The sequence below is a fragment of the Cupressus sempervirens genome, chromosome 1 (assembly GCF_028749045.1).
Source record: "Cupressus sempervirens isolate cs-2001-9-10 chromosome 1, ASM2874904v1, whole genome shotgun sequence".
NCBI classification, from domain to species: domain Eukaryota; kingdom Viridiplantae; phylum Streptophyta; class Pinopsida; order Cupressales; family Cupressaceae; genus Cupressus; species Cupressus sempervirens.
This window is the reverse complement of record NC_143118.1, coordinates 503,244,714-503,268,845: the sequence shown is the minus strand read 5'-3', so window position 1 is coordinate 503,268,845 and position 24,132 is coordinate 503,244,714. Positions and strand designations below refer to the sequence as shown.

General features: G+C 35.1%; 1 protein-coding gene across 1 annotated transcript in view; it reads left to right on the top strand.

The window, feature by feature from the left end:
• Positions 1-19,263: 19,263 nt before the first annotated feature.
• The window catches only part of LOC149578441 (centrosomal protein), a 70,438-nt gene continuing 65,569 nt past the window's right edge, over positions 19,264-24,132 (top strand). The window contains exon 1 of the mRNA XM_089829117.1: positions 19,264-19,646. Within this exon, the coding sequence (XP_089685243.1) occupies positions 19,446-19,646 (201 nt within the window). The 5' untranslated portion in view covers positions 19,264-19,445. The remainder of the gene's footprint in view (positions 19,647-24,132) is intronic.

The window sequence follows — 24,132 nt, the reverse complement described above, 5'->3', positions numbered from 1 at the left end:
CACTCGGTTAAGAGATTTATACAAAAGTCTACTAGAACTTAAAACCTATTAAGACTACTCTATTAAGAGATTTTATTGATTCACCTATTAGAATGTCTTAGCCTTGATTCTTCGATTAGCACTTCTTTGCTAGATAATAGATCATCTCTTTCCTGATGTGTACTTGGTCCTTTCTGATCAGATGTATCACTTATGTCCTCTCTCTACTTTCCTTTGTTCTCTCTAACTAATTCTACAATTCATATCTCAATTCACACATCCTTAGTCACCATGAATGCTTTGTCTACACATGAAAACTTCTCTCTTTGCTCTTTTTTCCTCTCTAGGGTTTGCCTTCCTTAAAAAGATCTAGGTGACTTAGGGTTAGGTAAGATTCAACAATTGTGATTCACCCATTTTGCCACTTAGAACATCCCTCAATCTGATTGGTTGCATGTACTACATAGAGATTCTCATTATAGATTTTTTCTTATCATTTAGAATCACAAAACAATCCTTAAGTCAACCCAATAATGGTTTACATAGGAGTTTTTGTCATTACAAGTAACTATGTCCAAAACTGTTTACTCAGCACTTAAAGCCTTTGATGCTCGACATCCACTATATCTTTAATTTCATAACTTATCTTCTAAATGACTCTACATCCACTATTCACTTGACATCTAAATCACTTGGCATATACTAACTTGTTCAGCACTGGAGTGACTCGACACTAATCGTTTGCTCAACACATAATACATATTCTGTGCAGCTTGCATTATTTGAAAAGCTATGCTTGGCATACACTACTTACTTGGCATACCCTTTAGGAATATGACTAAGTGTGTAGTCACTCATATCTCAAAACCAATCTGAGATTAACAACTACATCTTTAATAACACCATACAAATAATTGTCATAGTTTCCTCTCAAGAGATTTTCGCGTGTGCAAGACCTCTAAATGATGTAATACAAGGTTGGTGTATCCCCAAATCAGATGACCAAAACCCCTAGTGAAGACAACATGGCAGAAATACAACAAGATATAATGAGAATAAACCAATTTAATATTTGTAGATCTTGAATTACATCAAATAAACATCATGGATGTCGGGTTAAAAGTCCTTCTCGATAACGATCAATACATTTTAGATTATAGATCAAGCTTTTATTCCTCAATCTATTGATGATGATGATCCCTACAAGACACCTCTATATTATATATAGTCATCTTAACACACATATCAGCTTTGAGTTCACATTCTTCAATAATAGGAAACATGTTACACAATAAAAGACTGGCCTAAAATGAATTAATGACCAAATACATAATATATTATAAGAACATCTACAACCTTATATATAAGTCCTTACTTGATCCAAGAAACTATATGCAAAGGCACACAACCTTATAGAAAGAGGTAAACCTCACAAAAGAAGAACCACATTGGAAATCAAAACCCAAGAAGATGAAACATAACTCCAAACACATATAACATTAAATTCTATGAACATAGGATAATGATCTAGGATATCTCTATGATAAGAAATCAAGCTTACAAAAGTTAGAATGGAAAATCAAGTGATCATCAAATCAAAATGTTAGGCATGAAATTGAAAACAAAAAATAAAGCAAATATCTTTTTGAGTGATGCAAGATTACCAAAATATGAAGGATGCTCCTATGTCAGACACCAAGGGTGACAAATGATGTTCCATAAGGGCTAATGAACATCTTAAAGGATTAAACACATAAATCCCATGCTCATTCTTAACCCACAAATCCTCTTCATCAATCATCGCATAAGTATGTCAAAACCTCATGCTGCAACCCACAATGTCATTAGATACTCCAAGTTTACTGCTACTACCAAGATCAAATCAGTCATACTTATTGCATACCTTCATTTGATTATAATTCTTATTTCTCTTGCCTCTACTCTTAACCATAGGATTGGACAACTTTCTTAAATCAAACTATCTTCCATCAATAAACTTAACCACATTCTCTATTATTCTTAGTCTGAAAGTTTTAAAGACTCTTAGATTTTTGCTCTTCCTCCTTCCTCATCCTTCAAAGGAATTAAAAAAAATCATTTCATCCTTCTCAACTATAAGATTATTCTTTCTACAATCATGAATAGCCCTTCTATCAAATTGGTAAGGTCTTCCAAGTAAAACATGGCAAGCACTCATGTCAACTGGCTCATGTAGTACTTAATCCTTAAAAGGTCCAATGACAAAATTAACCAACCATTATTCTCTAACTTGTACCCAGTGATCATCTTGAAACCAACTAATATCACAAGGAGTAAGATATTTTAATCTCTACAATCCAAGCTTACTAACCATTTCCTCTTATATGAGAGTATTAATACCACCTCCATTCATAATAACCTTGTAACATTTACCTCCAAACTTGCAAACAATTCTAAACAAGTTTTTTCTCTATGCTGGATCCTCATCATGCTTTGCCAAAATGATCTTTATCATCAAGAGATATTCTCCAACTTTAGGTGAAGCTAAATCAACATCAGATGTTTCCTCTTTCTGATCTTCATGTACTACCAAGTTTTGTTTATCAATCTTTTTACCACGATATTCAAAATCTCAATGTTTGTCTTTACAAAATTTGAAACAAGTACCCTTAAACACAAATTTCTTATCATAAATTATTTGCTTACCCTTATTTAATTTTGTCAACTATTTACCTTTCTTTCTTCCTAACTTATCCTCTTCCTTCATGCATATTGATAGGCATCTTCAACTGAAGCAAGTTTTAGCACTCTCAACTCATCTTGCATGTTAAATTTCAAACCATTAACATACCTTGCAACCTTTTCTTTACAAGGTTTACAATGTCCATATCTGATCTATATCTTGTAAAATTCTTCAGTATATTCTTTCACTATCATATCCTTTGGTGTCAATTTCTATAACTTCTGAAATAATTCAATTTCATGATCGTTAGGAATGGATTTAGCCCTCAACCTAGAAAACATAGGTTTCCATCTACTAATCTTAGGTTCATCATTATCCTCTCTATATTTCTACAACATGACATTTCAACTTAGTGTTGAAGTTGATGAAAGTTCAACCCCATAGCTCTCAAGAATCACTTGCATGCAAACACATGCCACAAAAGAGAGAAGCAAAAATCTATGGAGGCTGGAATTGCCAAATCTATAGATGAGACATTTTTGTGAGCAAAAAGATAAATTTCTATTATCAACAATGAATTGGTTAAATAATTACAAAGAGAGATCATCCTTATAAAGGAGATCAAAACCCTAAAAAGGTCTAACCTAGGTTGTATAATAATAATTAATAAAAAAATTAATTATTAGATGCCTAAAGTTTAACTTAAGAAAGGTAGAGTTAACTAGAAAATATCTAATTACTCTAACAACCCCCACCCCCCCCCCCCCCCCCCCCCCCCCCCTTAAAGATAAACTTAGGGAGTAGCTAAAAACCTAGAAACTACTACAAAAAGTAGATTTGGATCTCAAAAAACAAGGCTTGATGAGGTACCTAAGCACAACCAAATCTCTACAAAGAGGAGAAATAGAGAAAACCACATGGGAAAAACCCTACTCCAAAAAGAGATGGAAAACATGTTGAAAGAAACTAGTGAAGGACTAAAGAAGCCTCCAAACTAGGGAATGTCCCAAAAGATAGGAACAAAAAAAGATCATGAAGAACACCACTGAAGCATATAGAAATTGGAAAGCTCTGTCAAAAGTAGTTGTTGATATGATGAACCTCCACTGAAATAGAACCTGACCAAGTAGAGAAGACTATAATCTATATCAAATTAGGAGGCACACAAAGGCAAACAACTAAACTTGAAGATACATATGACATGAAACACCAAAGCCTGAAGAGTTGATCAATCGAACATAGAAGGCTGAAACTAAAGTAGGATAAAAAAGAAGAGTGTCTATATGGTAAATAATCCAACTCACCAAAATGCATAGGTACCCAGCCACTGCATCCACCTAGTACATAGGAACCAATATTGAATTTATAGCTCACTCCATCAAACCAAGGAAGTATGAGAAACAATAGAACCCCCCCCCCCCCCAAATACAACCAAGGGTAAGGTGATGGGCAACTGAAAAAAGTGGGCCAAAAGTAATGTACATCAAGGCACAAAAAAATACATATGTGTGTACTGAGGTGATCAATCTCAAACATTGAGGCTAATATCACAAAAGGGAAGCTCATTAGACAAAGGAAGATGACAAACAAAGGAAAAACATCAACCCCCCATGGCACTGTAATCATGAGTAGTGCATGTACAATAAGGAACAAGATATGGTGAATTCCAAGAATACAAAAATTTGCATGAGTGTCCTCAGATGACACTGCTTGAATCAAAAGGCAAAACAAGGCAAAACTACTGAAACAAAAATACAAATGGAATATTGCACTTTATCTTAGTCTATTTGCAAGAATGCATACAAATAATGTCTAAATAGACCAGAACAGACATAAGACAAATATAATAGATAATACAAGTCATGACGAATCATCTGGAGCAACAAAATTGATCCTCGAACCTAAAACAACAAAGATAACCACCAGAATGCAAAAATTTATAAGACTGAATAGAATGTTCCTAGCTCAAGATCTAGAAAAAAAACTAACATCACTAGAAAGATCTCAGAAATGCTTTTCCAATGATATAAAGAATTCCCAAATCGGAGATCAGATACTCAAGATATATCTCCTAGAGTGCAAAATTGTACCCCTAACTTTGGCTGTAGAAAATGCCATAAAAAGGCATCAAAATTGAAAACTAAATATACCATTATGATGGGCTTGGAACCAACTTTCCAACGATATCTTGTTTTTGGAAAACAGAGTCCATATGCCCGAGATATGAGCAAAAATGTGAGGGTAGGTCCAAATAAAGCATAACAAGGTGGTAGGTACACTGATGTAGTGCTCACATGGCACTAATGCCAGCAAGTAACAAGCCCAAATTTAACAGTCAAGTGTCCATCAAAAAAAAAAAAAAGCCTAAAAAATGATCCCTGTTGGAAGAAAATCCACCACCAAAAATAAGTTGAGCAAAGAGCTGGTGCTGGAAAAAAATTTTGGTGGCCAAGACAATCATGTGATGGAATTTTTTTTTGCCAATAATCCTACCTTTTTAAAAAAATGCATAAATATGCATATTCGGAAAAAAAATTCTAAGAGCCTACATGGTAGAAAAAGATGGGGACTATGCGATATCATGGGGTAGAGGACCCACATAGGATGGTGTCATCAAGGTGGAAGATAGTCAGAAAATGCCCTTGAAGGAATGAAAAACACCATTCCAAAATAATGGAGATGCACAAAACTGCCAAAAATTCCAAAAAAATTGCTCACAAAAGGATCATCACATAGCTAGTGCATGGAAGCGCATGTTGGGGGCTGACAAACCACTTGTCAAGCAAGAAACTGTTGATAAAAAGAAAACATTGCACTCCAACAAACTTGTAGAGACCTTCACCATTAATCACCACCAAGTCTAGGATGTTGATGTGGCCAAAGATGGGCCCAATAAATCACATCACTCAAGTGTAGTTGGGAATCTCCATGGTAAAAAGCCACATGGTGCAAAGAAAAAGAGCTTGTGTGGGCATGATTTTTGACCATTAGCGTGACAGAGATGAGGAATAACACAAGAAGAACACATATACCAATCAAACCAGGAATCCCCAATAGAGAGGCACGGTAAACAAGGAGTGGTGCCTGTGGATGGCAGCGCATGGGGCATGCCTACCACACGAAGCCCAAAAAACAACACCATCTCCAAAAATAATGCCACCCAAAACAAAAACTATTGTCAAAACCACCATCCATAATGTATGCAAAAACCAATGGGGATAGCCCTATTGATGTTGAGCTGCTTGAAGATGCATGAGCGTAGGAGAAAATTTGGCTCATAAGCCCAAAACAAAGGAGCATGCAATCCCCAAAAAAATAATCATTGCCAAAATTCACATGATTTCTAAAAAGCTTCATGTGGGGTTCCAAGGCAAGGCAGGTTGAGCGACTTCCCACGTGTCACTAAATGGGGCAAGAAACTAGTGATAAAACCCATGTCTACATGCCAAAAAATTGCCCACAAGTCCTCCGCAAACCAAGGAAGAGAGACCCATGCAAATCATGTGAGGCTAAAATAGATAAAAATCCACCATACCAAATCAAATCGTCTTCGCACATGTAGATGCTAACAGAGTCAGACTCTAAGGATGCTACCATGGAGCACATGACACAAGTCCCAACATGTAAAACATGCCCTTCGCTAAATTGCATGCTCCAAAACTGAAAAATGTGGGGGCCTAGGCTGAGTAGATAGACCCCAAACTACCATAGTCACATAAAACAAGGCAGAGAACTGTTAGATGACATGGCCCAATACAGAGCTCAAGAAGGCACAGGTATGTCCAATCTGACAAAGTCCAAGGCATATGGAGGGGCCATAGAAGTCAAATCGTAGGTACAACTGTGTGAGGCTTAAGGTGGAGAGCAATTCAATCTAATAAAGACACACCAAAAAAAAGTTCCTCCCATAGGTGATTTGTAATGAAAATTGTAGTAAAAATTTTGATAATACAAAACATTAAAAAAATTGTTTCTCGATTTGTGTGCCTAGGTCAAAATGACCTAGGTGCAAAATTTTTTTGCCTCTGATTTCAACAATGTTCAAACGAGACATATTTTATATGGAAATGGGGGTTTTGAGTGCTCTAAGATCAACAATGGCATTCGTTTTTGCTCAAAGTGCCTCAAAAAATAGTGAACCCCCCCCCACCCCCAATCCAATAAATACTACTGAAAGCTTAGATCTGAAAGCCATTGTCAAATCTCTTAAGAACAAAATAGGGGCATGAAGATCTGGAGCTTTGATACCATGTTGAAGTTGATGAAAGTTCAACCCCATAGCTCCCAAGAATCACCTACATGTAAACACATGTTACAGAAGAGAGAAGCAAAAAGCTATGGATGCTAAAATTGCCAAATCCATAGATGAGACATTCTTGATGAGCAAAAAGATAAATTTCTATTATTAACAATGAATTGGTTAAATAATTACAAAGAGATATCGTCTTTATAAAGGAGATCAAAACCCTGAAAAGGTCTAACCTAGGTTGCAACATAATAATTAATAAAAGAATTAATTATTAGATGCCTAAAATTTAGCTTAAGAAAAATGGAGTTAATTAGAAAATATCTAATAACTCTAACACTTAGTCTACACTATCCTAAACCTCTATAAATCTACAATATTCTCAAGTTCAAAACAATCCTCAAGTTCATTAATCCAATCTATTAATTCCTTAGCATCCAATAAACTAGAATAATTTGATGCCTCTATCCTATGAATCTTACCAACTTGTGTCATAGCTCTCAACAATCTTTCCTCTTCTAGAGGGATCTAAACCTTAGGTACTTCAAGGTCAATAGCTTCCACATATTCATCTTCTATTTTAGGATTTCTTTTTAATCCATTCAAGACATTACATATTTCATTCCTCATCTCTACCTTAATTTTTCAAACATATTTTCTACTCTCCTAGGATTCATCCTTCTAGGTGGCATATTTAATCAAACAATGTGAAACTACCTCAATCTTTAGTGATCTCTTTACTGATAAGAAACCAATAGGTTTGTAATAAGTTCAAGTCCTCTACAATTGTCAGACAAAACCACAATCTTCTACCTCACAACCAAGAAGTCTAGGTTTTGACAAGTACACCAAGATCAACCATCGTTTGATAAGTCACCAACTAGATCAACCTTTCTTTGATACCATTAGATGTAGTACAAGGCCAGTGTATCCCTAAAAGAGATGACCAAAAACCCCAAAAAAGACAACAAGGTAGAAATACAACAAGATACAATTGAGAATAAGCCAATTTATTATTAATCAATATTAAGTTATATCAAATAAACATCATACAATTTAGGTTTCAAGGCCTTTCCAATTATAGCCAATACATTCCATATTAGAGACCAAACTCTTATTCCTCAAGCTATGACCTTTCTTTTTTGACCATGTTACTAATGATGATCCCTTATAAGACACATCTACATTACATATATAGCTATCTTGACACACAAGTCAACTTTGAGTTCACATTCTCTAATAATAGGAAATATGTTACATAATATAGGATTAACCCATAATGAATCAATGACCAAATACATAATATATCATAAGAACATCCACACCATTATATATAACTCCTGACATGATCCGAGAATCTATGCAACCATGCAACCTCATAGAAGGAAAATGTCATGTGTCAAATGAGGAATGACATAGGAAATCAACACTTGAGAAGATGAAACATAACTCCAAACATATGTAACATTAAGTTCTATGAACATAGGATAATGATCCAGGGTAGGTCCATGATAAGAAACAAGCTCATGGAATCTAGAATGGGAATCAAGTGATCATCAAATCAAATTGTCATACATGAACTAGAAAACAAAAAACAAAGCAAATATCTTTTTGGGTGATGCAAGATTTCCAACAACCCAAGGATGCTCCTACATCAAAAGGCACTTCCAATCTCAACTTTTTGGTGGTAAAATTAGTCTCAAATCCAAATCCTCAACTTTGTAGATGCCCTATGTGGCATATTATAACCCTACGAGCCCAACGAGAAAACTAAGGGAGTATTAAAACCCTAATGGCAGGATGAGAAAATAGGGGAAATAAACCCCTTTACATGATATATCTCTATGAATCAATAATTTTTCCAAGCCTCCACAACCACTTGTACAAACAAAAATAGAAACAAGTCCGGTATCATTAGCCTTCCTTCCCTCTAAGCATCTTGTGAAATCCCTAGTATCATGTATGAGTTGCTAAAAAAAATCATTTTTGTGCAACTCCCTTTCTCTCAATATCAACTCCTATAATCCCCTCCTCTTCAGTTGTAGCCCCATTGTAATCATCATTGCTCTTATCATCCAGATTGATAGTTCCTAATGTTTCTATTTTGTTTGAACTTACTGGTATATTTCCTCCCAAAAGTTTTGGAAGTGTTTTAGTTCTATAATTAAATTTAGTTTGGGACATGTTTCTCTATATTATAATCCAATGTTTTGAATACCAACACAAAAAGTATGATCTTGAGGCCTTTGAAGCAAATCTAAATATCTCAAGAAGACACTCATTTGGAAGCCTACTAATAAGATCTTTCACATCTCTCTTAAAGTTTGACTCTCCCTGAGGTAAAGCGGCATTACACCAAAATGTTTTAGGAGGGTGGCATGACATCTCCATAAAAGAAACAACATGGAGAAAACCACAATATTCTAATCTATTATAAAATTTTGGGTCTTTGATGTAGAATTCTTCATCACCTAAAATTCAGTTCAAAGAACCAATTGAAAAATACTAAATACAAAAACAATAAAGAAAACATCTTGAGTCTAAACTCCAATCTACTCAAAATATAAAAGTATCGAACTCCACTAAAGTGTCACCGAAGAGGGATTTTCACCAATGTTGTAGATGCAATTGTGCTTCTGAGAGCTTTGTCTTCCACTATGCTAAGTGTCATCCATCATTTTGAGCTTAGGGCCAGTTTTAAAAATGAAGCTTTGAAATCCTCATAAATATTGATTAACAATTCTAAATGATAGTCTTGCAGTGAATATAAGGAAACGTTTAGGAGAAGAGTGTCTGAAGTCTCCAAAGCTAAATTTATCTTTGCTTTGTTAACAATTTAATGGATTTTCTTATTTTTCTTTCACAATTTTCAAAGTAATTGAGGGACACAATTTTGTGCATTTATCTAATGTATGGGGGTGTATAGCGTAGGATATAGGATTTAAGGTCTTATGTAGGAATGAGGCTTAAGAAAAATAGAGTTAAAATGGAATGAAAATATTTTAATGGCATTCAAGAGAGCGAACAACCTATCAAACCAAGATAAACATATATATATATATATATATATATATATATATATATATATATATATATATGACACAAGGGTGGATGGAAAATTAGGGCCAAAAGCACACTTAACTGTTTAAACACCTTGTTGAGTAAACACTATGGAAGCAAACACACAAAGAGCAACTCCAAGGAGAGGGAGAAATAACAATATCTTTACTAATTCATCAAATTATTCACAAATATGCCTAACTGAGAGGCCTTTCTATTGGTATAAATAAGTATTTACTATTTACACTTACTCAAGTTTACTTAGGTTAATGCATATTTTATTATTTATTTATTTTCCACCTAGGAGTTTGTGCACTCTTGTGAGTTGTCATGTTGACAACATAGGGATCCACACCTCTTTTAAGCACATGTTGTCTACAACATAGGAGTCTTCTACACACATATGACACCTCGTCATTCTTATCCATTCATCTAGAATGTTGGATAAGGTGTGTGCTTAGTTGGCAATGCTTATCTTATCTCCTACTTGTTTCTAGAGACATTCTAGGTGCTTCCTAAGAGGCCTTTATATATAGGCACTCCTAGTGTGTTTGTATATACTGAACATATATCGCATACTGAATAGAGAAATGTATTTGGACATACTCTGAGTAATAGATCATATCTATTTTGGTCTACAGTTGTGCTTGTGTTGAGTTTTACGATCTTGGGTGAATTTTTCCCTTAGGCAAATTCTTACATGGTATTAGAGCTATACCAAATTCTTACATGGTATCAAAGCTATACCAAATTCTTATATGGTATCAGAGATATACCAAATTCTTACTGCAGGGCACTCATGGTCTTCTAGGTGATGATTTCTTGCCAGACATTTCAGCTCTATTCTTGGAGTCACACACAGTAGATATGGGAGACTTTTATGATGATTTATCACTTCTCTTTGCTGGGGAGGATTCTTCTACAGTTGTTGTGAGGGCCCACTCTGACCCTCAAGTCCATGCTCTACATGATCAATCTTTCTAGGTTGGCGTGATTGTGGATACTTATGTACAACATCTGTAGGAGGTCTCTTTCATATTTGAGAAGACTGTTGGTTTCTTGAAGCAGGTTCTACATCTCTCCTTGTTTGATATGCACTTCTCTTTAGCAATTTTGGAGGAAGCCATAATCAATATCAACACAAGGACTTTTGAATAGGTTTCAGTGACACCGGTCATCATAAAGATTCCTTCTCCATTTAGGGGACATATCTCATAGGTACCCTTGCATTTGTTTCTTCCAAAAGGGAGGAACATCATTCAAAGGTTGTGGATCAACTTCTACATTAGAGCATTTCTCACTGATCGACACACTACTTTTAGGGGGGGGGACTACCTCATCTCCTTCTTCTCCTTTTTGGGGGGGACTTTTTCCTCTTAAGGGGTTTTGTCCTTCTCCTTTTTTTCTCTTTTGTATATACTTGATGTATGTCGTAATGGGGGGGTCTTGATTACTCCATCCATCCATGCATCCCTATTTATCTCTCTTTTTGGGGGAGGGTTTTTCCCATGAGGTTTTCCCTCTTTCCTTGCTTTATGGGAGATTTGCATCTACATTATGTACATGGGTACCTAACATGGCCTAGTAGCCAAGACCCATCATGCATTTCATCCTAGTTCTTGTGAACTTAAGTGCATTCCCCTAAGTTGCACTCAAGGGGGGGTGTTGGTGTAAATAAGTATTTACTATTTACACTTACTTAAGTTTACTTAGGTTAATGCAAATTTTATTATTTATTTATTTTCCACCTAGGAGTTTGTGCACTCTTGTGAGTTGTCATGTTGACAACATAGGAGCCCACACCTCTTTTAAGCACATGTTGTCTACAACACAAGAGTCTTCTACACACATATGACACTTTGTCATTTTTTTCCATTCATCTAGAATGTTGGATAAGGTGTTTGCTTAGTTGGCAATGCTTATCTTATCTCCTGGTTGTTTCTAGAGATATTCTAGATGCTTCCTAAGAGGCCTTTATATATAGGCACTCCTAGTGTGTTTGTATATACTAAAAATATATCACATACTGAACAGAGCAATGTATTTGGACATACTCTGAGTAATAGATCATATCCATTTTTGGTCTACAGTTGTGCTTGTGTTGAGTTCTATGATCTTGGGTGAATTTTGCCCTTAGGAAAATTCTTACATGGTATCAGAGCTATACCAAATTCTTACACTTTCAGGTTGTGGCCAATACAAGATGATTACAAATAACAACTTCAAGATCCACGATCTCTATAAATTTTGACTCTAAACTTGCTCCTCTATGATCATTTTCACTTATTTTGCCAAACTCTCTAAGCACTACTTGACCTAAGCTTAGACACCTCTACTTATACTTTCCAAAACAACTTATAAAAGATTCTAGATCTTTACATAAGACAAGGTCTACCTCATTATGGTCTACACACATCCTAATGCATGATCCAAACATTAAATACATGACTCAAATTAAATAAACAAGTTAACTCACACTAGGAACCAATCAGAGACAAACTTAGTCAAAGAAGGAATTGAGCATCAGCAAACCACCGGGCCAACTTGGAACATGAAGAAACTCGATAACCACAGGACTCGACCAAAGTAGGAACTCAACCATCATAGGGAACCTAGTCACTATTGCACTCAAGTAGGAACCTTTCAAGTGTGAAAAGATGTGGTTACAAGACACAAACTTTCTTTCCCTCCTAGATGTTTGGAGGAATGAGGGCTCTTTCCAAGGATCCAAAATGCTTTTTTTTTTGTATCAAAACTCAAACATCTTAAATTAAGGATCAAAGAGTGGAATAAACACTCTTTCAACAATATTTTTGAAGAACTCAAAAAAATAGAGATAGACATTATGGAACTAAATGAGGAAGTCTTTAACAAAGGTATGGATAATGATCTTTACTTCTGGAAAAAAGAACTCCTTAGTAAAAAAGTTGATCTCCTAGAAAAAGAAGATTTTTTTAGATGCAAAAATCCAAAGAATCTTGGCTTTCTACAGGGGATAGAAACACCAAGTTCTTCCATAATTACTCCAAATTGAGACAATCAGTAAAAAAAACCACTAAAATAAGAAACTCTCAAGGCATTATGGTGGAAGATCTTGAAGCTATTTTTGCTAAGGCTACTACCTATTTTGAGTAGGTTCTCAACAATTAGAACTTCTTGGACCTTCTAGCCAAATAGCCCTGCTGAACAATATCCCTCTTCCAGTAACAAATGAACACAATGCCACTCTAAACAATAAGTTCATTAAAAAATAAATTAGATTGACCCACTTTCAAGCACATCTAGATAAGGCCCCTAATATTGATGGTTTCTAGGTAGGTTTCTTGCAAAAATATTGGCATTTTTTAGTGATGAACTCTGGCAAGCCATTGAGGGTCCTAGAAATTCAAGCAATCTTCTAAGAAAAATCAACCATACCTTTTGTACCCTCATCCCAAAGAATAATAAAGCACTAAAATTTGAAGAATTTAGACTCATTGCCTTATGCAATACAATTTACAAAATCCTCACCAAAGCCCTAGCCAATAGGTTGAAACCCATATTCCAAATCATCATCTCAGAAGAGAAAACATGGTTTAACTGTGGTTGATCCATAATGGATGGAGTTATCATCATCCAAGAACTCATTCACTCAGTTCAAATCAACAAAACCCCATGTATGTTAGTGAAGTTAGATATTCAAAAAGCAAATGACAAGGTGGACTAGAAATTGTTATGCAAGTGCATGGAGGCTTTCATTTTTTCTAGACAATGGATACATCTAATTTTTAGCTACATCTCCACTCCCAAGATGTCTATCATCATTAATGGATCTCTTGAAGGTTTATTTGATGTGTCCAAAGGTCTTAGGCAAGGATATCCTATCCCCCCTTTCTTGTTTGTAATCATGGTAGAAGCCTTTGGTAGGCTTATCAGTGCCTCTCATGACCCAAACACCTTGCATGGAATCAAATACACCAATGGAATCCTAAATATTACTCATCAACAATTTGTTGATGGCACTAGTGTGCTTTCTTAATGCTTTATTGATGAAGCTACTTTTCTCAAGAATTTTTTTGAGATATATGAAAGCCTCATGACATGTTATCAATGCATGCAAATTTGAAGTTTTTTCCATTAACTCAAATCCCTGTGTTGAAACTAGGATATGCAATATCTTGGGTTTCGAAAGAGGGGCTTTCCAATGTAAATATCTTGGAATGCCCTTGGATAGGGGCACTAAGTCAAATAAGGGTTGGTTCCTCATTAACTTGAATATAGATAATGAGATAGATAGCTAGAAATCGAGATGGTTACCCAATGCAGGTCGACTGACCATGATCAAATATGTTCTCTCGACCTTGCCTTCTTACCAAATGTCATCCCCTTAACCTTCAAAGCTAGTGCAAATCTAGAAAATAAGATCATGACCTTATTTTGGCAAGGGGTCTCCCAACAAAAGAAACTAGCTCTTATCGAGTGGGATAATATTTGCAAACCTATCTCTTATGGGGGCCTTGGAATCAAAAATATTATATGGAAAAGAAAATCATATGGAGCTAAATTAGTATAGAGACTATTTAAAGAATCTAATAGGAAATGGGCTCAAATTATTTATCATAAGTTCATTTCCCCTCAAGATCCCCTTAGAATTCTAAGAAAAAATTCTCCTCCTAAAGGATCAAGAGTTTGAAATTTACTGCTAGATAATAGATCCATCATTAGCCAATATCTCACCTATGATATTGAGAATGACCAATCAACTCTATTTTGGGAAGATTCTTAGGGAGGCTACCCTTGTCTTAAATAAGTGATTCCAACCAATATTGTTAATTCCATGGTTGTAGCCTGGGGGGCCTGGTTTAGTGACTATATCAATATAAATAGCAATAATTATGTTTTTAATTGGAGATGGGAATCATGGGATAATGAACCTATCCCCCCAGAGGATAGAGCTCTCCCCATCTCCACTCTCAATGATAGACAAGTCTTCCCTAGAGCCTCATATGACTCACTATTTTGGTCAGTTGCTAAATCTAGATTATATTGTGTCAAAGACATATATAAGCCCATATCCTCCCAAATGCATTGGACTCTAATTGAGCTTCCCATAGACCTCTATTGGGAGAAAGCATGGCTCCTAAAAGATGGCATGTTTCTTTGGACTGTAACCCAAAATAGAATCCTGACAATAGATTGGTTCGAAAAAATTTGGCTTTGAAGGGCCTTCCTGATGTATCCTTTGCAAAAAGGATGAGGGATTGGTAGATCACCTACTTCTTCACTACCCTTTCACCAAACAATCATGGGTTCTACTTGGTAACAAGTTGCATTATCAATTAGCTTTCCTAGCTAACTTCTTAAACCATCTCAAAGCCTAGTCCTCTAAGCTCAACTTCAACACTTATGGTGCCCTTTGGAAATCAACACCATCAATCCTATTATGGGAAATATGGAAGGAATATAACCAAAGAATATTTCAAGACTCTACCATTAGAATTTGCTCTCTTTGCAAGAAGATTGAGGCTAACATTGTGGAGAACATAAATAACATACTATACTCTAATACCAATCATGAAGGCAATTTTTCAGATTGGGATGCTCTTATGAAGAAAGAATGGTTTAGTCTTATTACCTTGGTTTTTTAGGGTAAAGGTGGATCCTCCTCAAGAGACAACCAACATAACTATATCTGGACCCCTCTCCCCTCATGGTTTAAACTAAACTTTGATAGAGCATCCAAAGATAACCCTAGGATTGTTGGAATTGAATTCATTATCCATGATTGTAACATGGTAAAGTTTGTGCTCATGGGGCTAAACCCATACTTCCCTCCACCAACAATGTGGCTCAAATAGGGGCCCTTGTGGAAGGATTAGAAAGATGTAGGTCCCTAAATATTGAAGGGGACTCTTAGATCATTTTAAATGCCCTCTAGTAATGCTCTACCCCTAATTGGTCCCTTAACTCTAGATTAGCTAGAGCGTTGATCTATTTAAACTACTCAACTCTCACAAAATTGTCCATATTTTATGAGGAATTAATTCTTTAGCAGACTCCTTAGCCAATTTAGGGGCCAATGGAAACCGCTTGAATTTCTTTAAACTTTAATTCCTATCGATTTATTATGTTTTCATTCCCTATTCTTCACCCCTCCACATTTTTAAACTTTAATATCCTCACCACTTTACATCATTACTCTTAATCATTAATATGAGAGACTTTCAATACTTTGGGAATCACTATTCCTTATCCCCTTCCAAGTAGTATAGATATCTATGTGATCCCTCCCTTTGGCAACATTTCCATCATTATTTCTTTATTTCACTAGATATTGTATCCCTTGGTTTTTGAGTTAATTTGGATAACTCACACACTTTATGGGTATTATTTCTTTATATAGCCCCTCACATCCTTATTTCACTCACATTTGAAAATGGACACTAACATTAGGATGAAGATAGGGAAGAGACTTTTGCAATTCTGGGGAAGAATTTCAAAGAGGAGACTTAGGTTGATGTTGTATGCATATTCTACTCATAGTTTGATTGTGAGGGCTATGAGGAAAATCATGGTTAATGAATTCTCTCTATTGGATGAAAGGCCCAAATCCAACGTAGAAATTGTTGCAATGTTTTTCTCCACCAAACTACATGTTGGTGGGGATAAAAGGGCAATTTTGGAACTCTACAATAGCCTCTTTAAGGCTCACCTAGTGGTTGAATTGGACATTATCCTAAATAACATTGACACTGACATTTGCACTCCAAATAATAGCAACTTCAGGGTCGTGAATAGGATTTTTGAAGTCAAGCCCATTCTCCTTATGAAGAATGAGGCAGAATTTAACTCAAGGATCCCATCTATCTGCTTCAATTATTGGTTTCTGTTGGATGTTATGAGTATCTACACCCCTTTGGAGTGACATGGAATTGTGGGGTTTCTCATTGCAAACCATGTGGACGATAGTGAAGTGGAGATAGACTTGTCCTCAGAGGATGAGTAAAGGATCCTAACAGCTAGTTTTGTTTTTTGTATTAAATGAATAATATGACTATAATCTTTGTCAGACAATTTCATCTTTTGAATTATCTTAGAAACTCATTTTGACTACTTAATGATGACTCAAAAAGTTAAATACTGTAGACCCATCTAGTAGTATATATACTCTAATTTTTAAGGTTAAATTACACTCTTATTAAGCTATGATGTTTTTGGTTGTTGCAAATTGTGGGGATGTGGTTATTTTTATGAATTTCTAACATTAATAACTTCTTTTTTTATGGGTTTTTTCATGAGCGGATTAACTTCTTCATTTCTCCTACTTAAAAAGTTGTGATGGTTTCCCTTATTTTGGTAAGGTTTGTGGTGGAAGTTACAATGAATGGCTCTTATGGGAATTTATGTTTTACGATACCTACATTTTTCATCTATGGCATAAATGCTTAATTTTGGTCAAAATGTTCTACTCGGTTGATAATGTGATGTTAAATTTGTCAAATTATGCTATATTTTCACTCTTTTCTTACTAAGCAATGAATGTGCTTGTATGGATTCCTTCATTGCACACAAGGCTACATGAAGCTCACTACGTATTTTTATTCATTATTGCCAACAATGGCTTTTTCTCTAAAGAAATTATAGTTACCTTCTTCAATGATATTTGAATCCTTATTGATACATAAGGGCCCTCATCCCCTCATCCCTTCCCTCTTCCACACCCACCTTACTACTTTAGTACAGGACCCAGTTGAATTTGGAATCCGAATTGCTTTTAAGAAATTGTGCCCTCCTTTGTATTTCCAGTAACATACCATATGTTTTCGAGCAACTTTCGCCTTGATGTTTTCCCAAAGAGGCTTTCTCTCTTAAGGATTCTCCCCGTTCCATGTTTATTTATGAGGGACTCTCGCCTTCCCCTGGTCGGGCTCTTAAGCATCCATATCAATTTCTCTTGTTTTCTATTTCGCCCTCAAGAGGCTAGCTAATGTGAAATCATTTCTACTTGCTCTATGATGGATTTATTGAAGGGTTGGATTCATTTTGACTATGTGACCCCTTTGGGTCCTTGAGATGGATTTGAGGTACTAAAGGCACTCAACTTTCTTCACAGCAAAAACAATTCTACTAATTTCCTAAAGGCTCATTCTTCCCTCTTGGTAATGCTCATGATGTCTTATCTAGTTTTAGGGAAGGCCAAGATGTTGATTTTATTTCATTTCAACCTATGTTTCTTTGGATTGGGTTGGGCCCAGAATTATGGATTATCTATGGTGATCTTCTTTGCTTTTTTGTTTATTTAAAAAATTGTGCAGAGGCATGTATTCCCTATGGCTTGGGGTCTAGGGGCAAGTTTCATTTTTATATATGCTTTTTATATATGTTTATTCCACTTGGCTCTTATGATTCGACAATATTTGGACTTTTAGTTTTATTATATGTTCATGGCCTTTGGAGTAAGGGCATGTGTTTATATACAAATTTCTCCTAATGACATGGGTAGAATAGGCCCCCACATATCAGATTTGAAACCCACTTTGGAAATATCATTCTCAATATCCTTTTTTGGTATCTTGTTTTGAGATTCCTATTCTCTAGAGTGACAAATGATTTAAAAATTGTTAGGAAGGGGAACCATCTAACCCTCCCCTTCACCATGGTTATGTTTGGTTGTTTTATGTTTCATTTGCAGGGATACAGATAAACTATGCCTTCAGACAAATACTCAAATTCACGTGTTTTTAAAGAGCTCCCTAGGATATCTTCTAGCTCACCTTTTCAACCCTTCTATGAAGGTTGACATGCCAACTCCAAGCCCTCAATTGGAGACACTTGTAAAGGGTGGTACCCTCCACTTATTGTATACAAGACTTTGGTCCCAGACTAAACTAGAGGTTTTCTTTCATGTTATTTTCCCCCTAGTACCCACAGTTTGAACAAGGCAAAAATTATGTAATTATCTTTAATATTTATAAAAATTAGCACATAGCCTTTGACAAATAAAAATAAAAATTAAGAAAATGACTCTTTATTTAAAAATCAAAATTATTTATAATGATACTAAAAAAATTATTTGTCACATCACTAGATTAAGATTAGATCTTCATTTTATAAATTTCTTTTACAACTCTCCCATTTGTACTTCTTGCAAAATTTTGTTTCTGCAGTTTGTACACGTAAATATTCATTTATAAAATATTGTATTCAAGTAAAGTATTTTAATCCTCATTTCAATCTTCTTTCTGCACCATTTAAATGCTTTCTACAAAGCACATCACTCTTACCCGCTTCTTGTGGCACTTACAAAACCGCGACGTTTGTATAAATTTCTATTTCTATACCCATTTGTACTAAGGCGAGAGTTTAAGACTGACTCCATAGACAATCAAGAGACAAAGGGTGGCTCAGTTACCTGTATTGGCACTTGCGATCTGAATTTTCCTCAATAAAGCGGTTGCCCGCTCCAAGTGAGGAGCTACATATATATCGCCTACATACGAAGGGAAAGTTGTGCCAACAATGGCTTTCATGTATGAAAAGAGCGCGTCATGGAGGTGGATTGTGAAATCGTGTAGAGATTCAAAGCAGTTTTTCTATACCTTTGCACTAATTTGTGGGGTGATACCCGGTGCTATTGGCTACGGTGTCATGCAATTCACAAACGCCAGCAGTGAAAAGCTTGAAGCTGAACTAACCAAGAAGACATCACAGCAGTCCCGGGTATGCCACGCTTTCCCATCAAATATAGCTTATTCGGTGTAAAAATGGCTTTGGATGACCTGTCTTTACCCTTAAATTTAAATTGATTGTATGTTGTCACTCAATTTGAGTTTCGTTGTCCGAACAATTTTTCCAAATCCTAGCAACTTTTAATATTTAACGATTAGGTTTTCACAGTTACGAGAAAGAGTATTAAGCTTCTGCAAAACTGTTTTTATCGTTATAATGGATCTTGGATTCACCATAAGCATTGTATTCAACTATTACAATGTTTAATTTTGTACTCAGTTTCAATCAATCAATACTTAAAATTGGCCGTATTTAAACTTTGGCGGAGCAGTAAGATAGGATGCGGCGGCACTGTTGTGATGGACCTGCTGTTGTGCAATTTGTAAAAATGAAGTTGAGTACCTTCCTATAGCATGTGAGACCCGGTTTCAAACAACTGAAATTTAAAAAGATGAAGGCAAACCTTTAAGACATGTCTTTTAAGTTAAAAAAAGAAGTCTATTTTCGCTCTTTTATCAACTTTTGTTCTTTGCACCTTAGGCACCGACAAATTTTGAAGCTAAACCAAGAATGGATTATCCCTTTAGAGAATAACTCTATGAAAACTATGGATTAAAGACCCAAGATTCTGATAAGTAACAAACTACAGATTGCTCCGGATGAGGTTGGCGATCTTTTGCAGCAGCAAATAATTCATCGTGGGAAGATAAGTTTTATCTTTTAATACTGAGAGTAACTTTGTATAAGGCTAGAATATAATAGCGCCCTCTATGGAAAAATAATTATGAAACTTGTAAAGGTTAGGAGTGCTATGAGAAAGAATGAGGTTCACTGTTTGGGTGGCAAAGCCCAATGATAATCAAAAGCCACACAACAGGGTAAAACAAAACCGATAGAATGCTATGTAAAATTCTTCTTTCTGCAAATTGATTAGTGATCAAAGATATCATAGATAAACATAATTAAAGCAACTCTTCGGGTTCTCTGCAGTGGAAGTGGGACAATTCGTGCCATATGATTTCTCTGGGAATTTTACCTTAAAGTGTAACATTGTCAAAAGGCTGAACAAATTTCAAACTCCGGGGAACAGGAATATACAATGTTTTCACTTGAAGGACTAAACAAATCGAAGGGCTAAATGAAATCAGAATAAGTTGTAACATGATCTTAACTATCGTACACCAGTAATTGCTAATGCATAAAAAAAATATTTGGTGCTAGAAGGTTAGCACAATACCAACACCCAATTCAGGATGAACAAGCTTTATAAATTCTTGAGAATCATTGCAATTCATCATTTGTGAATTGAACATTTAAAATTTAGAATGCATGAAGGAAAATTCCAGTTTTGATAGAGTTTGAAGTATAGTTTGAAAGCTTAGACTTGGGACTCGGCAATAAACTCACCAAAATAAACCGTCATAATTACACAAAAAAAAGTAACTACTGCATCTATGGAACATAAACATCTAATTTGACTGTCAATTTGTCATAATTCAAACATAACACATCATATGATCCTCAAACTCTCAAAATTTGAAATTTCATAGTTTCAAACATAAACAATACAAATATAATACAACAAATTAAATGTATAACAGCATCATAATTGTTCACATACTTTATTATCCCAAGTTTCTGTAATGTTCCCTATTGGGACCAACCTTGATTTATCCTAAATTTTCCAATGAGGGTTTGGTTTGTAATGTTCCCTGGTAGGAATGGTCATTCATTTTATTAGATTTAAGTTATTTGTTCAAATTGTTATCATTCATGCTTACCTTATTACTATTCCAGCTCAATGACCGAAGGAGTCGGTGTTATCCAAGTTACCTAGATACCAACTTGCAATGGATTCCATCAAAGTTCACCGATCCAAGCCCTTAGCCTTTCTTGGGGCTTTGCTCACAAGGTGCTCAGGGTTGCTGATCCCTACCCTATCTTGAGACAAAGATCCATTGCTTGGATTTAGACGAGCCCTCCTTGGTAACATTTTAGTCTTCCCTCCTTAGCCAAATCGTAAGAGGATTGAATATGCTATCAATATATAATTATAAATACTTAATTGATTGTTTAAGTATATTCATCTATTGTTTAACAATGGTTTCCTCTCTGATTGCTAATGTATATATTATGATTCTATACTGCTTAGCATGATCTTTCAGATCAATCTGATCTGTTACTTTGATCCATATTGATTCCTTTATTATCTCTTCTCCTATATGATGAATAACAATTGTATTTATAATCTTTCTGTTCCTTTCCGATTCCTTGATCGGTGATCTTGAAAGGGTTCCGTGAATGTCTACTTATATCCAATATTTGGAATGTTGAGCCAATTAGGCTAATATACACGTCTCATGTATTTTATGGCTTAGCTTTGTTAACTATTAATCGTACAACTTTAGGTGCTCCTTTACTAACTGCTGAATATAAAATGAATCTCAATATTTAATGTTTGCTGTTGACTATTATCAATTATATATATCTTCAGCCATGTGTTTTATTAGAAGTATATTTGATCATTCTTTAACTTAGTCACTGTGAGAGATTAAGTAAAGAAATTAAAGAATATATAAGGATAAATAAGTGTTTGGTCTTTCTAATTCGCTATTTAGTCAATACTAGTTACATGTAATTTGTTCATATTATGAATATTAGTAGTTTCATTTATATTTTTGTTACTGATGTATATTATTTGATTAATATGTTTGATACTATTGATTAATATTTTTAATAATGCATGGGTCGATAATATTAATAGTATTTTATCTGATGTTTATTTATTGATTATTTTATCGATTAATAATATTAGTATTATTGATTTATATTATATTGATTAATTAAAAGTTAAATTTGAAATTTTATTCCTGGAAGTGGATATCACAGTTTTTGGGTGAGGGATATGGGGATTGGTTTGGGGTCCCATATTTTTTGGGTCATTTTGGGGATGACAAAGGAACGGCTATATAAAAAAGGAAAAATAAAAGCAATTAAAATATATAGGAAATTTTTAAATATTCATATGGTAAAATTGATAAAGCATTCATATATACATCATAGAATCTTAATAATATATACATGTGTTAAATTGAGAGTTCAAATGAGAGTCAAAGTCAAGAAAATTAGCATTCTTGTTACTTTATATTCATTATTCCTTGTAAAGTGATCCTTGAAGTTGACAAATATTTTGTCAAATAGTTGTTATGTGCCTTGTGTAATTATCATTGGGTGAAATGCAAACAAATTCAAGTACAAGATACATCAATGGGTAAAAAATTACATTCTGATCATATCCAGTTCAAATCCAGATTTATAAACTTGGATGTAATGTTTGTCCAAGTGTCCAACACACCTAGTGGTAGCTTATTGTGTAGAGAGAGGTGGAAATCATTCACAGACCTGTAGCTTCATATCAGCAGTTTTAAGAGCAGTGCCAGTTCATATTTCAGATCAAATTCGTACTAGTTAACTACTAGATCCATACAGCTTCTTGAGGGTGGATTCATCGCCTAAAAAGATATTTATATTTCTGTACCAGAAGTTCAGTGCCATAGGAACCTACAGTTCAGTTTGGGATCGAAATATTATAACTGTTAAAATAGTATAAACTGCTGCATATAAGCTCTTAGTTCATTTCCACCTTTACTGCTCTAGTTCTAAACCACATTTAGAGAATTTTCTTTTTCTACTCTTTCAAGTGTTTCTTTTTTCATAGTTGCATTAGAGAAAGGCTGATGGCCAGCCATCCCTGGGACAGTTCGGGAATTTCATATACATCCTTGACTGCCCCTTAAGCAGTTCACTGCAGTCCGAGTTTCTGGGGCGTATTCAGCTTTATTTAAAAATTTGGGGATGGCCCGGAATACTCCATTTAAATTTAGTACCAGAATGATGTAAAACAGAGAAAGATATCTTAAAATAACACAGGAACAGATAACTCAAAAAACATTATCCTGGGAAAATCTCTCATTTGAGGGTGAGAAACCCAGCCTCACAAAATTGAATCTTACTGAATAGTAAAAGTCTGGATGCAAGGCTCACAAGCTTAAACCTCCACAAAGATTGTTAACAATCTGTAATGAACACTCCTCATTGTATAGTCATGATAAATATTTCCAACCTCTATCAATGGCTATTCGTAAAGTACAATTTGCCCACTAGAAGTGGATGAATTGTGCTCAACCTCATCAACTTACCTGCTAACATCATTGACAACCTCTTCAACTCCCATATCTGAATGTTGTGCTAAAGTAGAGTGTGCCATATTGAATTTCTGATTAAGCTGAATAATCAATGCCTCTAAGGTAGCCTTCTAGGGTGTCCTTGACATTTGTGAGCTCATAGATACATGTGTCTACTTCTTCCTTCTTCCTCAGTGCTTCTGAATAAATCTGTGCAAGGTCAAAGAGATGATCATGATCTGAAAGAAGGTGTAGATAGTGTGATTTCATAGTCGTAATGCCCCCTTTTTGGG